This window comes from Quercus lobata, chromosome 8 (assembly GCF_001633185.2).
Source record: "Quercus lobata isolate SW786 chromosome 8, ValleyOak3.0 Primary Assembly, whole genome shotgun sequence".
Taxonomy (NCBI): domain Eukaryota; kingdom Viridiplantae; phylum Streptophyta; class Magnoliopsida; order Fagales; family Fagaceae; genus Quercus; species Quercus lobata.
The window spans coordinates 27,354,227-27,369,729 of record NC_044911.1 but is presented as its reverse complement, the minus strand read 5'-3'; the positions used below and the strand labels follow the sequence as shown (position 1 = coordinate 27,369,729).

At 36.1% G+C, this 15,503-nt stretch overlaps 1 protein-coding gene across 2 annotated transcripts; it reads right to left on the bottom strand.

The window, feature by feature from the left end:
* Positions 1–1,284: 1,284 nt before the first annotated feature.
* LOC115954656 lies at positions 1,285–4,220 on the bottom strand. Of its 2 annotated transcripts, none has more exons than XM_031072572.1 (5): positions 2,903–4,218; positions 2,682–2,798; positions 1,954–2,117; positions 1,661–1,868; positions 1,285–1,555 (listed from the first exon to the last, which is right to left on the bottom strand). In XM_031072572.1, the coding sequence occupies exons 1-5, from the start codon at positions 3,491–3,493 to the stop codon at positions 1,388–1,390; spliced, it is 1,248 nt and encodes a 415-aa protein (XP_030928432.1). In that variant the 5' UTR covers positions 3,494–4,218; the 3' UTR covers positions 1,285–1,387. The 2 variants fall into 2 exon arrangements, with proteins under 2 accessions (XP_030928432.1, XP_030928433.1); XM_031072573.1 differs by having other exon boundaries at positions 1,391–1,550; positions 2,903–4,220.
* Between the last annotated feature and the right edge of the window lie 11,283 nt (positions 4,221–15,503).

Here is a 15,503-nt window from a genome sequence, read left to right as displayed (position 1 = left end):
TACATACTTCCAAAACAGTAGTGAATTACTAATTTTTTTGCTAAATAGTGATAGTGGGCCATTTTCCATGGTACTCGAGTTCCATGAACTGGAGTACCATTAAAAATTTTTTGGCAAATTTGAAGGCTATTTTTTGAAAGAATTCGAGTTTTTGGAACTCGAGTCTCACGGCAAATTCAAGTTTCAAAAATATGGTAAATCTTTACATATTTTCAAAACAGTGGTAGATTACTAATTTTTTTGCTAAATAGTGATAGTGAACCATTTTCGCCGGGCCTCATACCCTCTTTAACATCAACTCTCTAAACACACCCATAAGAATTTATTCTAGAGTGAGAAAGAGAAAAGGCCACTAATCTTATATTCTAGAAAGAGGAGGTTGGGTTTTAGAGAGAGAGAGAGAGAGAGTAATCTTAAATTTTCATTTTTGCTTGAGTCTTAGTTTGAAAGAAATAGATAGAAGAGGAAAAAGGCGATCTAACTCGAGAACTAGGCAAAACTCCAAATTGAATACAAGGACGCCTAACTAGGCTTCAATTGTCACTTTACTTCTCCTGAAGATGCCTAAGAAAGGTCAACTCTTTCTTGATAGTGACTGGGTTCCAGGAAAGCATTGATTTTCACGATAGGGTTAGATTTGTTATTTTAGAGGTGGATCTGAAGGGTAAATAAAGTTTGCGTTTGGATGCACAGAAAATTTGGGGGAAGAGAATGAAAGTGATAAACTTTTATTTTTGAAGAAATTACACTTTTTACACGCTAAACTAGGATCATTATCACACTTGGTACTCCGATATTACTAATTTCGACGAAAAAATATGACTTAATCTAAAGTTTGCTGTTAAATAAATCCACATGGTCTCGGTCTCTTTCTCTCAACTAACGTGGACCCTTCATATCGTCACTCATCTGCAACCATTATGAAGTATAGAAATAAGTGGCCACAAAACGAGGACAAGACAAAGCAAAATCAGAGTTCCCACAATCCACATGCAAAAGTTTGTTACCAATCCAATGTCTGACTCATCCTGTAAATGTAATGCACCAACCAAGCAACTAAAGTACAGAAACTTAGAAACAGAACCACAAAAACCCCCAAAGCATAACCACCAAACCATGGTCATCAAAGTACGACACATTCAAAAAAAATCTCCCTATCTTTCTCTGCTCTTACCCTCACATGGCCAAGATTCGGGGTTTCCTTAATACTCAAGCTTACATATGCAAATTTAGATATATTATTATATATGTACCCTATTAATTGTAATATTCGAAAGAAATACAAAAAAGAAAGAGAAGACGTTTCTTGTATTGTCTCTTAATAAGAATAATAACTAGCCTACAAAACAAACTAGAAGATATGGAAGAGAAAAATGGGCTAAGTCATTTATAACTTCAAATTGAGATCAACACTTTCTCCTACTTCACCATTACAATTGTTCATAGTTGTTGCTTGGTCAATCTGCACCTTTGCTGGTGGGAAGAAGCTATAAAAAGGCTGTTGTTGATTCAACTGACTTAGTCCTGCCTGGACAATTGGGTCTTGTATACTTCCCTTCAACAAATTAATAGCAAATAGCAATTAATTAAGTACAAATCAAATATACATGAAACATGAAATTAGTGAAATAGGATATGGGTATTTGTTGTTCAATCTTACTTGATAAGGTAATGATTCAAAATCAGGGAATTTGTGGTTATAAGAGGCTAGACAAGCCGAAGGGTGCTTGAACTTTGAGCTTGGACACGTTGAAGTGGTTGTAGGTGGAGCTAGTTTGAGAAAATCTCCATAGACAACCTCATTTTCTTTGAAACTTTGCTTTGGATTATTCAGCTTGGAGTTGGAAGTTGAGCAGGAAGGGCCTTCTCTGAATACGGTGCAAGAACACACACTATGAGAACAGACAATAGGTAACATTATATGTAAGGACCATAGATTAAAATTTAGCTAACCTATAAATTGCATCTCCGGCATCGAAATTAAATGTGCCTCCATTTCCACATGAAGCTGATTCATCTGATCTTATAGGAGCAACAGGGGTTGGAAATTTGTAGTTGAAAGACGGGCCTGGTGGATTGTCTAGAGAGAGTGGATATGGCCTCTTCATGCCAACCATCTATACATACACATTTAAACCACTAGTCCATAAGATACAAATCCACATTTTAGATCTCAGTAAAACAAAAAAATCTACATTAGTTGTAAGCCCAAAAAAATAGTAGTGCTACAAGTATTACAATTTTTATTACGAACTCACAAACTAATATGTAATATGTTACCAATCACAAAAAGAAAATTCAAATATTTATTTATGAGTATTTAAAATTCATCAATTACATTCATTAATACATTACTTTATATTACCTTTAAGATTTTCTATTAAAAAATAAATCATACCCAATTGCCTCTCTTAACCCCATAAAAAGTGCGAGTGTATGACCTTTTTAATTCCATAATTAAATATTTACCTAAAATAAGAAAATGAATATCCCAGCTTCAGATGTGATTATACAAATTAACAGAACAAACTTCTAGAAAATTCCCTATAACAAATATTTATTTGAAACTAATATTTTAATAAATTCTTTGTAAAAAAATTTTAAAAAAATTCATGAAAATCATCTCTCCATGTTGAAAAAACTTAATAGCACAAAAATAGGCAGGATTTGCATTTACGTACCTTCTCTTCCTCCGGCCACATGGGTGTATAGTTGCCATAGTAGCTTTGGTTTGAAGGGGGCTCCATCTGAAAATTTATTACAGATGATGATGAAGAAGTCCCTGATGAGACGTTCGCCTACAAAGTTCCATGAACCAAAATTCCTCATCAGTCCAAAACTAAAAAATATTGCAAAACCTAATTGAAATTAAAAACAACACGTACGAGGCAAAAAGTTTTACCATTGAATGAGAAGGATGCTGATATTGTTGTGTTCTTGGCATGAAACCAGGTGGAGGCCAAAAGGGGTTGTCGGATTCATAAGGCAAATTCAAATTCGACCGAAAAGCCAATCCTGGATCCACCCCAGAAGTCTCCTTCTCAAGATTATAGTCATAAGAGTTCCACAATTTAGGCAACGGTGGAGTGCTTGAATTTTTTACACCAATGTTTTGAGTTGGCCTAATTATCAAATTTGGCAAAGAAAGATCGGTTTGGGAAAGAGAAGAGAATGGGATAGAAGAGGAAGATGGATTTGAAAGATGGTAATCTGGAATTGGCAAAGATAGAATGGAAGAATTGGTTGCTGATACTGAAGGTGGTGGTGGTGGTGGTGGTGACAAAATTGCAGCTGGAGCTTTCTTTTGTTGTTCTTCTAGCCTGATCTTTTCAAGCTGTGCCACACCAAGTCCTCTTTGTGGGACTTTCTTTTGCTTTGGCCTTTTGGAAGATCTAGCAAAACCTCCCATAACAATGCCACCACTACCACCATCATCACCACCGCCACCGCCACTGCTATTGCTATACTTTTGGTCTTTGTCCACTTGATCCATTTTTGTTCTTTTCCATCTAAAGTTTATAAATTTCAAGAAAGTCAGGAACAAAACCTGATACCAAGAAACGGAGAGACAGCCAAGTTTCTGTTTTTCATGCTTCTGTTGCTAATTGTTATACTTTCTTGAGCCACTCTAGTTCTCTTCCTTGACAAGAAATAATACAAAGATTTAGAGATAGAAATAAATCATTGACTTTCAAGAACCCATCATTTTGAAATCAAATCTGGAGTGCAAATCTAAAGCAATTTGAAGAACCAAAGCTGGCAAAGATTGCACAAATCTCTTAGATTGTGGAATTTGAGGAACAAACCCAAAAGCTTTGCCAAGTTTTCAGCATAGATTGGAGAGAGAAAGCGAAGGAGTCTATGGAGAGAAAGTATCTGAGAGGTATCTGATTTTTCTCAAACCCAGTTGCTTGTCTGAGAGACAGATGAGATATATATAAATATATCACATGTCAAAACAAAAATGAAAAAAAAGAAGCCTATATTTTTTCAAAATTCAAACCATGCAAATCTAAAGCCCTGCGAATATTATTTTCTCACTCATTTCTCGCCCAAATCCTCGCTCCACTCCTCATTCCTTTCCTAGACCGACTCTCATGAACTCTCTCTCTCTCATGTGTCATGTGTGTATTATAAGACTTTATTGCCAACCCACACCGTCTATATTCTCTCTCTCTCTAAATTATGTTACTTCGAGTTCTAAAAAGAGTTAAGAAACTTCGTTTTGAAAAAAAATAAAAGAGTTAGAAACTGACTGGATAGCAATGTCACCTTACCTTATCTGTGTATGTTGTTTGATTTTGGGAGAAATCGCTAGCTGGCCTTGCATTACTTAGGACCCAATTGTAGGGCCCAATAAGTGTCCAACAAACACAAACACATACAAATACAAAGCTTGATTAATAGTGTATTCACTACCATATTGCCCCCCCTTTTTTTTTTGGTAAGCTATTGCCCCTTAATAGTTTAGAATGACCCTCCATCCCTCAACAATGTGTCTAGTCACTGGATGGCAAACAGTTGGGTGGGGTCGGGTTAGTAGGATTCAGATCGAAAACGTGTTTAGGTTGGTCAGATTACACGTCAATTCGTATTTTTTTCACATGCAAAATATTAATAAATGAATAAAAAAATATTAAAATTGAAAAATAACAAAATATTTAAAAATAAGTTATATAATAGATAAATTCTTAAGTTTATATAATTCAAAATTCTCTAATGATATTATCACCATAAAAAGTTATATGATTTGCCGTTAAGTACTCAAAAATGATATAGTTTTTTTTTTTTTTTACATTAAAATAATATATATATATATAAAGAAAGAACAGTAAGTGTCCATCACTCTAGTTACATTCTTAGGCGATAATAGCTCATTCCTTTGACTCTCTTCCTTTTAGAAATAAACTTTGTTTCACTTGGAAACAGTGAAAAAGATGTTGGTTTACTTGCAACAGATGAGACTAATAATGAAAAAGATTTTCCGAGTTTTATTATAAAAATTTGGGGTTTAGACCAATGCTCTAAAGTCTTTTATCATACCAAAGGATTTAGAGATACTATTTCAATCTAAGCTATTTTGATGATCATAAAATTTATGTAGTAAGCTCAATTTCTTTGAATCTTGTTGCCCTATGGTCAAATTAGAAAGAAAACCTTTTGGTTTATGCTATTTGATTTAACGTATTCATTACCTTTGGATGGTTGACGTCATGTTGCATTTACATGGTTTAGCATTTGGAGTGATTTGCTAGTTTATATGGTATGATTTTTTTTAATAAAAAAAAATTGTTTAAAAAACAAGTTGGGTCAGATGTTAGACGGGTTAACCTAATATGACTCAAGAAAAAATAGGTCTAGTCATGAGTCAACCTATTTTTATCTTTTGGTCAAAAATCTCGGTTTTAGGTCGGGTATTTTTCTTTAGGCTGGGTTATTAAGTTCGGGTCCAATATTTGCCATGTCAAAATGTGTCATGCCCATAATATATTTTGCTTTATGCGGCAATGTCTAAGTTTATTGTTTGTTTGTAGGTGTGTGAGTTTGTTTTGTGTTTTTGGATAATTAGAGAAGACTTAAAAAAAAATAAAAAATAAAAAATAAATAATTTGAGAAGTGAAGAAATAAAGAAGAAGAGGATTGGTAATGGCTTAAGCCTTAAGCACCCAAATCATTTAGGTAGTCATGATATTTGTTTTGGATTGGATTAGACTTGAAATTTGGTAATACGTTGTGAAGAATATAATGGCTCAAATTATAAATTTTTTATGGATAAGAAGTAAGAGAATAAGTTTAATTTTGAGCTGTTCCTAAAAAAAAGGTTAATTTTGTGCATAATATACACTTGATAATATATGCTAATATTAATAACTAGTCGCTAACTCATGCAATGCACAGTATAGTTAGCGTATTTTAAATATCTTCACTTTATTCAATGTTACAATAAGTTTTGAAGAAAAAAAATCAAAAGATTCAGAGTTTATAAATTAATGAAACAAAACAAAAAATATATAACTCACAATAGAAAAATATAAAAGAATGATGGCATACCCTCAAAAGAATAATCCATGACTATAGTCTTTGAAATCTGCCAAATTGTTTCAAATATTAGCAAAAAATAACCCAAGAATTCAAAAGTTTAAACTTCTAAAAAGCAAAAAGAATTTGAAGAATTAGAAGATTCAGTGCCTATAAATTATTGAAATATATATACGTGTATATATATGACTACACAATAGAAAAATATAAAAGAGAAAATATTCAATTAGCTAACAGAAACTTCAATTTGACATCCAACTTTAATGGGAAGAAAATTGTAATGGGATGGGAAGAAAATATGGACCAATAAATAAAAGTCAAATGCTAACCTCCATGATAAGCTGCATACTACAAAAGAAAACACTATAAATTTAGCATACAATAGCATAATCTATGGAAAATCATTGAGATTATGAGTCCACTAAATGCACCCATTGAAAAGCTGACCTAGAGAAGTAATCTAAAAATACAGAGCACTAAACAATTGATCACAATTATTTAGAAAAAATATCAGTATCTTTATGGAGAGAAGCCAATTCATTAGCATAAATCTAAAAAACATTGATTAAAAAAAATATTATAGAGAGTATTTGATTATTTTTCACTCTCTCTTAGCATTTCTTTACTCCCTTGAATTTAGCTTTAGGTTTTAAGAGTGTTTATATATTACTACTTAGTAGTAGTCGGTTTGTTTAGTTTCCTTTGGGCTTATGTAAAACTAATATGGAAGAGTCCCCATAAAAAGTTAAAACTAATAAATTAATTAAATAATTAAAATAAATTATAATGAGATGTAAATTTATGAGACTTGTAAAACTGATGTGTCAAAATTTAAAAATGACAACAAAAAGTCAAAATTTTCAATTTTATATTATATATAGATGATATACTTTGAGTTTGAGTTTAAGTTGGATTTGTTAGAGAGATAGAGTTTCACTCCTTGTTAAGTTTGGATTAAACAAAAATAATTTTGTTTTAAAAAAATGATAATGATGAGTTTGAGTTTGAGTTGGACTTGTTAGAGAGATAGAGTTTCACTTCTTGTTAAGTTTGGACTAAACAAAAATAATGAATAAAATGATAATTTTATTTAAATATTGTGTTGATGTGAAAAATTGTGAGAGTTTCAAAGGTTTCGGTTATATATATATATGGATAATATTAGATTAATTTAGCTTAATATATTGAATACATAATATTATTTTTTTAATGAAATTAAATATGCCTGAGCATTGAGAATTTTTTTTTTTTTTTTTTTTTGGCCTAAACAAAGGAAATCAATTAAAAAATTAGAAATATGGAGATTAAAAAAATGCGGAAAAGAAATAGAACAATCGCAAATAAATTAATATTCTTACGATGGCTAGTTATGAGAGAGTGGTATTGTAGTGTGAAAGATGGCAGTTTGGTTCCACCACTTGTCACAACTTACAAAATAAAAAAATTAAAAAAAAAAAAGGGGCTAAAATGCAAACTAGCCCTCTAAGTTTCTTCAGATTTCATTTCAATCCTCTAACTTTGATTTCATTCATTTCAGTTCTTAAATTAAGACTTTTCTATCAACTTTTGTTATATATTTGGGGTTAATTTTTCAATTTTTCTCAAATTTTTTTAAATTCAACTAATGATTAAAAACTATTTTCCAGAATTTTTTTTTTTCAAAAAAATTTAATAAAAGTTTACGGAAAAACCTTAATTGAATAAATTTGAAACTTGGACGACTAAAATAAACAAAAGTAAAGTTAGATAACTGAAATGAAATTTGAAGAAACTTAGAGGATCAGTTTCGCATTTTAGCCAAATAAAAAAGAGGGTGAACTATTTCATCTTAATCCCTTTAGGGGACGTTTAGTTCATTTGATATTACATCAAGGTGCAATGTTACATTATTGTAATCTTAGATTCATGTAATCACATTACCTTGATGTGACATTAAGGTGTTTGGTTCATTAAATTACATTTCAATCATAATTGAAGAGTATAACATTCATATAATTGATTCATAAACATTCTTAGAAATAATTATAATTATTATAATAACAAATTGATTGAAAATAGCCTCAACACTAAAAATGCCAAAATTATCCTTGAACAAAAAAATACCCCTGAAAGACCCAAAATAACCAAATTACCCCTAAAACCTCAACAACAACAACAACAAAACCACATGAAATCTAAAAAATGACCAGAATACCCATGTAACCTCTAAAATTACCAAAAATACCATAATTCTAAAGAAAATAACCAAAATACCCCCCAAAACCTCAAAATGACCAAAATAGTCCCGAAATCTAAAAAAAATTATCAAAATAGCCCCAAAATCTCTAAATGACCAAATACCCCCGAAATCTTTAAAATGACCAAAATACCCCTGAAATCTCTTAAATGACCAAAATACCCTTGAAATCACTAGAATGAGCAAAAAAATCCTGAAACCTCAAAAATGACTAAAATACCCCCAAAACATCTAAATGATTAAAATACACCCCGAAAATTTCTAAAATGACCTCAAATCCTCTATATAAAAAATTAAAAAAAAAACACTTGAATCCTCTAAAATGACCCAAATAATCCCCAAAAATATCAAAAATGACCATAATACCCCTATAACCTCAAAATGAACAAAATACCCCTTAAACCTCAAAAATGACCAAAAATGCCCATGAAACCTCTAAAATGACCAAAATTTCATTGAAATCTCTAAAATAACAAAAATAACCTTAAATATTTAAAATGGCCAAAATACTCTAACTTCAAAAATGGCCAAAAATTATTCTAGAACCTCAAAAATTACGAAAATACCCCTAAAACTCTAAATGACATAAAATAACCCGAAACTTTTGTTCATTTTGAGGTTTTGGGGTATTCTTTGTCATTTTTAGAGGTTTCAAGGTATTTTTGCTCATTTTAGAGGTGTTGGGGGTATTTTGGTCCTTTTAGAAGTTTTAGGGTTATTTTAGTAATTTTTTAGGTTTGGGGTATTTTTGTCATTTTTGAGGTTTCGGGGGTATTTTGGTCATTTTAGAGGTTTCAATAGTATTTTGGTCATTTTTTAGATTTAGAGGTATTTTGGTCATTTTTAAAGGTTTTGAGGATATTTTGGTAATTTTAGAGGTTTCAAAGGTATTTTGATTATTTTAAAAGTTTTGGGAGGTATTGTGGTCATTTTGGAGGTTTTGGGGGTGTTGTGGTCATTTTAGACATTCGTTGTGCATTTTAGTCATTTTGGCAGTTCCAAGGGTTTTTTGGTCATTTTACAGGTTTTTTTGATATTTTAAAAATTCTCATGAGTAAAATAAAATTTTTTTAGTATAAGCAATTTTGTGAATTCAATAAATTATTACATCCTCACCAATATTAAATTTATAATAACCCCTATTGAAGAAGGTGATGTGATTTGATATATTTTGTAATCTTAGATTACGGTAATATTAGAAAAAATTAAGGGATAATTACAGTAAACCCACCTGAGGTTAGGCCCGAAAACACTATGCCTACCCGTGGTTCAAAACTTATCACTTTGCCCACCTGAGGTGCCTTCCGTTAGGGCTCTGTTACCCACCTCTCCGTTTGCCGTTAGAAAAACACATTTTTAAAGAAAAACAAACATAACAAAGATCAAAAAGTTAAGACTTTTTATTCCTTAAGAACTTCTTTGAGAACAAAACACAGGAATAGCACAGATCAAATGCTATTCCTGATTAAAAGTGATATCATTGAGCATTTGTTTTTTTGTTTTTGTTTTTTTTTTATAGATCTCTCCAACTTTTATTCCAACTTTTATTCAAACCAAACCAAACCCAAAAAAAAAAAAAAAATTCCAAATCCCAGAAAACACAAGCCACAAATCCAGAAAAAAAAAATCATATCTCGTCGGCGCGATCTCGCCTAACGTCGCGATCTCGCGACGGCGCGATCTTGCCGGCACGATCTCGCGAAGGCGAGATCGCGACGTCGATCGCGATCTTGCGAAGCGTCGATGGCGAGATCGCGATCGACGCTTCGCGAGATCGCACCGTCGATCGCGATCTCGATCCGGCACGATCTCGCCTTCGATCGCGATCTCGATCCGGCGCGATGTCGCGAAGGCGAGATCGCACCGTCGCGAGATCGCGACGTTGATCGCGATCTCGCCTTCACGAGATCGCGCCGGCGAGATATGATTTTTTTTCTGGATTTGTGGCTTTCTGGGATTTGGAATTTTTTTTTTTTTGGGTTTGGTTTGGTTTGAATAAAAGTTGGAGAGATCTATAAAAAAATAAAAAAATAAAAAAACAAATGCTCAATGATATCACTTTTAATCAGGAATAGCATTTGATCTGTACTATTCCTATGTTTTGTTCTGAAAGAAGTTCTTAAGGAATAAAAAGTCCTAACTTTTTGATCTTTGTTATGTTTGTTTTTCTTTAAAAATGTGTTTTTCTAACGGCAAACGGAGAGGTGGGTAACAGAGCCCTAACGGAAGGCACCTCAGGTGGGCAAAGTGATAAGTTTTGAACCACGGGTAGGCATAGTGTTATCGGGCCTAACCTCAGGTGGGTTTACTGTAATTATCCCAAAAATTAAATTAACCAAACACCTTAATGTCACATTAACGTAATGTGCATCATAGCAGAGACACATCACAGTAAACCAAATATCTCTTACGCGTAATGTTAAAAAAATAAAAGACTTAAAAAAAAATATTTGGTTTACTCACGAGGAAACATGTCATTTCTTGTTTTATTTTATTTAAATATTTTAATTTATTGAAAACTTATTAGTTTGGGACAAGATTGTAAAATGCAAACTTTAAAAAAATATATATATAGAAGGGTGAGTTCTAAATACTAAAAACTATCTTCTTCTTTTTTGAGAACTTAATTAATAAAAACTATATAGACATACCTTAATATATATATATATATATATATATATATATTGCTAATGTAGATGTTTAGAGTTGTTTAAGCACTTGACTGTTATTTTTGGGTATGTATAGTCCACTCGTCTCACATATTCTAGAATTAAATACAAGAATCCCTTAAAATAGCCTTAAGATGTTAAGCGGATGTTTTGAATCCAAAACTTTATGGATCTAATGAGGTTTTCATTGGACCAATCAGGGCGAAGTGATTTAAAATTTTAATTTCTTATTATATGAATAAATTATAGTAACGGAGTTACAATTTTTTTTTTTGGTAAACAAAAAATTGGGGCGATCAATGTGGCTTCAACCCAAGTCCTAAGACTTGTTGGTTCGGTTTCTCACCAACTACGCCACCAAATGTTGGTGGAATCACAAATTTTTAATTTCTTAATATAATCGCTATACATTGCCTTGCCTTGAAGTAGAAAGCTGTATGTTGAAAGTTAAAACCAAGTTGGGCGGTGGTGGAGATGATTGAAGTCATTCATTCACACATAGAATACAAAATTGAGCAAACCTATCTCTACCTTTACCAAAGGGACCCGCCTTAGCAATACAAAAGTCTTGACTTCAGGAAATAGAGCCCACCAGAATCGTTGAGGACACGCGGTGGAGCCTCCATGATGACAATACCTCTTTTGTCACGTAAGGTGCCAAAAGATTTTCTTGGAGACACAATATATAAAGGGATCTAGGGCATCTATCAATAAGATTCTCTATGACACTGTTTCGGTTTTTTTTTTTTTTTTTTTTTTTTGCAATTATAGATTGAATGTTATTTGTTTCTAGAAACATGATCTGGACCATGAGGGATAAGGAGTCCCCATTTTTACTTTAAGGGGGTGAAATAGGTGATCAAAACCAAAAAAAACAGTTTACATCATAAAAGTGAGATAATTAATAAAATGAATGAATATATAAATATATATATATATGTGGGGCCAGGGAACTTATGATCCAACCCACGCTCTATTAGGGCCCGGGGCCCGTGCCGAGGAGGGTATTTGCCGAGGACAAATGGGGAAAGGCCAAAGTGTCGAGTGGAACAGCCGAGGATGACCCTGTCCTCGGCACTCCAGGACTTCGAGAGGAAGAGCAACGCCTCGATGATGGCTGCCCCCAAAAAGCCCCCTGAAGGAGATGCGAGTAGAATGGGACCCACGTGGGGGTACAGTGCGAAATTGGTTCAGGGTAAATACATTCCCTTCGCATTAAATGCACCCGTCAGCGTCCTGACCATGTTAATGAGAAAAGACGCCTGGACATGGTGACTTCGATCATCGCAACTAATAGAAAGCAAGCAGTGACAGCTGATGGGACGGGTACAGAAGTAGGCACCTGCCTGATCAACAAGTGGAGGGCTAAGATCAACCAAGAAGGGCTATATAATGTGAAGGTTAATGCACCAAAAAGTGGCTGGGAAAAATGGCCAAAAACCAGAGCCTCCCAGCCCGACTCCAGGAGAAAGACTCCTAGAGCGAACACGATTTAATTATGCATGAACTCCACGAAAAAACCACCCTCTGGTGACCAAGGCCTAGCCTTTCAAACCCACGCTCTATAAATGATATTGTTTGGGCCTCTTTACATACGAGCCCACTATTATCTTGGGGTCGTTACAAATCGTGTCCTTATAATTGGCGCCGTCTGTTGGGAGGTTTGTGTCTTGGCAAAGGTGATGGGTTGAGATAATCACTCACATCATTTCCAACAGCCGGGTGTAGTGTTTTAGCATAAAGTCCCACTAGGGGCTACGTTTCTTCACTAGGGGCTGCGCTTCGTAGCGTCAGCAGCACGAATGGTTCTAGGGGCTTGGCCGAGGAGCTAATCCCCCTAAACCAAGGTCTCGCGCCATAGCCGAGGGGTTAATTCCCCCAACTACTTAAAATCAAGTTTTGGACAGAACCAAGGTATTGCATGGTCCTCGGACTCAAACCTATGGGGAAACCAACTACTTAAATATCAAGTTTTGGACAGAACCAAGGTATTGCTTGGTCCTCGGACTCAAACCTATGGGGAAACCAACTACCTAAAATCAAGTTTTGGACAGAACCAAGGTATTGCATGGTCCTCGAACTCAAACCTATGGGAAAACCAACTACTTAAATATCAAGTTTTGGATAAAACCAAGGTTTTGCATGGTCCTCGGACTCAAACCTATGGGAAAATCAACTACTTAAAATCAAGTTTTGGACAGAACCAAGGTATTGCATGGTCCTTGGACTCAAACCTATGGGGAAACCAACTACTTAAAATCAAGTTTTGAACAGAACCAAGGTATTGCATGGTCCTCGGACTTAAACCTATGGGGAAGCCAACTACTTTAAAGAAACCTAGATACTAAGCAGGACCTAACACTACACGTGACATCTCGGATGATGCCTATATCTCCATTGAATGAGGGGTCTAACATGAGTTCAAGGCTCTACAGGTGCAGGTGAGCTAACGTTCTGAAACATGATTCTAAATATATCGCATACACAACTATTCATACGTGTTAAGATAATTAGTTCAAAAATCATAAACAACAATAAATATCGACAAGGGCAACTAACAAGTAACCAAAAGGAAAGAGGAAGAAAAGAATTTCATATACGCGTTCAACAGGTTCACACTACCAGCAGATTACAAAGTTTTCAAAATAAAAAAGAAACTAGTTAATCATTAAACTAAAAACAAATACGAAGCCTGGCCAGGGTTTCTACTTCTTTAAATTTGCATCGGCCACGTCCTGGGAAGGCGGAACGGGATCAGCTTCGACGCCCTAGAGGATAGTCCCTTCTGGGGAAGACTGAGTAGGATCGGTGTCGGTACTCTTGGGGACCACAATAAGGGGAATTGCCTGTAAGGGCTGGGCAAGTATGGATGGCTCTTCGGCGTCAGGCATCTGAGTGCTGACCACAGTCTCAGCAACCTCTTTGCGTACCTCGGGATCCGTACGCTGAGATGCTTTTATCACATTCTGAAGCTTTCCCCCTTTAAGCGGCTGGCCAGGAGAGGCGCCGACCTGTACAGTATTCGACTGAGTGACACCTCCCTCATGTTGGCCACTCACGGCCTTGGAGCTGGTGGAGGTGTCCTCACGGATGGCTGTAGGGTAGAATATGTTCTCCGCTTTCCACAAATCGGACGAAGCATCCACCCCAGCTCGCTTCAAGGCCTCTTCCCAAACCTGGGAGCAGTAAAGCCTGCATACTCCGGGAATTTGGGCTTTAAGGATGGCTTGGGTTTCAACTACCCCTGCGTTATAACCCTCATCCTCGGCCGTTTCCTTGGCAGCCTTAGCCTCGTTTCTGGCAAACACAGCCTCCTGCTTGGCCCTCATGGTTTCGTCCCAAGCGTACTCCGCCACACCTTTGTCATTCTCTGCCAGGATCAGTCTTTTATTTAAATCACTGATCTGCTCCTTGGCTATTCGCAACTGATCCTTGGCTTCTAGCAAACGTTTTGTTTGGTCATCGGCTTGTTTTTGGGCACTAGATAAACCCGCCGAGGCACTGTCCCTATCTCGGATAGCTTCTGTTAAGGCAGCCTTGGCCTTGGCGAGGTCGTCCTCGGAAGCTTTAAGAGTCCGCGTGGCCTCTATGCACTTGGAACGTTCATTCTCGACCGCCTTACTCTGCTTGTTCACTTTCTCCTCCATCCTATAGGTGGCCTGGAGAGCCTGTCAAGGGAGATAAATACATCGTGAATGACGGACCGGGAGTAAGAGTTAATAAATTTTTAGGGTTCAAAAGCCTTACCATGCCCAAGTGCCTCTTCGTGCTGAGGAAAACCTCCTGCATCCTCATTTTCTTCAACCCATCCATGTCGTGGGAAGCAGCATGGCTCTCCCTAGTGCGTCTGCCACATAACCACCCTCACCATCTCCAAGGTCCTTCATGGACGCGGTTTCCAGTAGTGGACCCCCGTGGAGCATTGGGGCGGGAAGCCAGGCGCTTGGCAAGGACTGGGCCTCGATCCCCTTTCCCTTGCCTTGGAAAGATTGGGCTTCGGTCTCCTTACCCTTGCTTTGGTGCACAATCTTCAATTGTTTCGCACGCGAGGCTTCCTCCCTCTCTTTAGAAGGTTGGGATTTTCCCCCATCCATGGTTTCCTTGCCCTTGGGACTCCTCTTTCTCTTTGAATCAGTGCTCTCCGGCCGAGGAGGCAGAACTGGTTGGGGAGGAGGAGGAAGTTTGGGGCGGGGGGATTGTGGCTATGACTTTGTGGAGGATGACCTAGTCTAGATAGCCTGGGACGGAGGTGGTGGGGAAGGAGCATTGGGTTGCAGCGTTCCCTGTGCACCCTTCCCTAGTTGACCCTTGAGGAGTTCGATTAAGCTAGTCGGGGGCTTTCTCTTGAGTCCCATCTCGGCTTGAGAAGATGTGCCTTCTGATGAAAATTCTGCCTTGGACAAGGCTGGGTCACCTATATCACCAGAAGGATCCTCGGATTGGTTGGCTAGGTCAAATACCCCAAACCCTTCCTCGGGCTGATCTAACTCACCTTCGTCCTCCGCTACTTGATGAGATGAGGAGAGGTCCACCAGTGGGATGCTCTCTGGGACAGATGA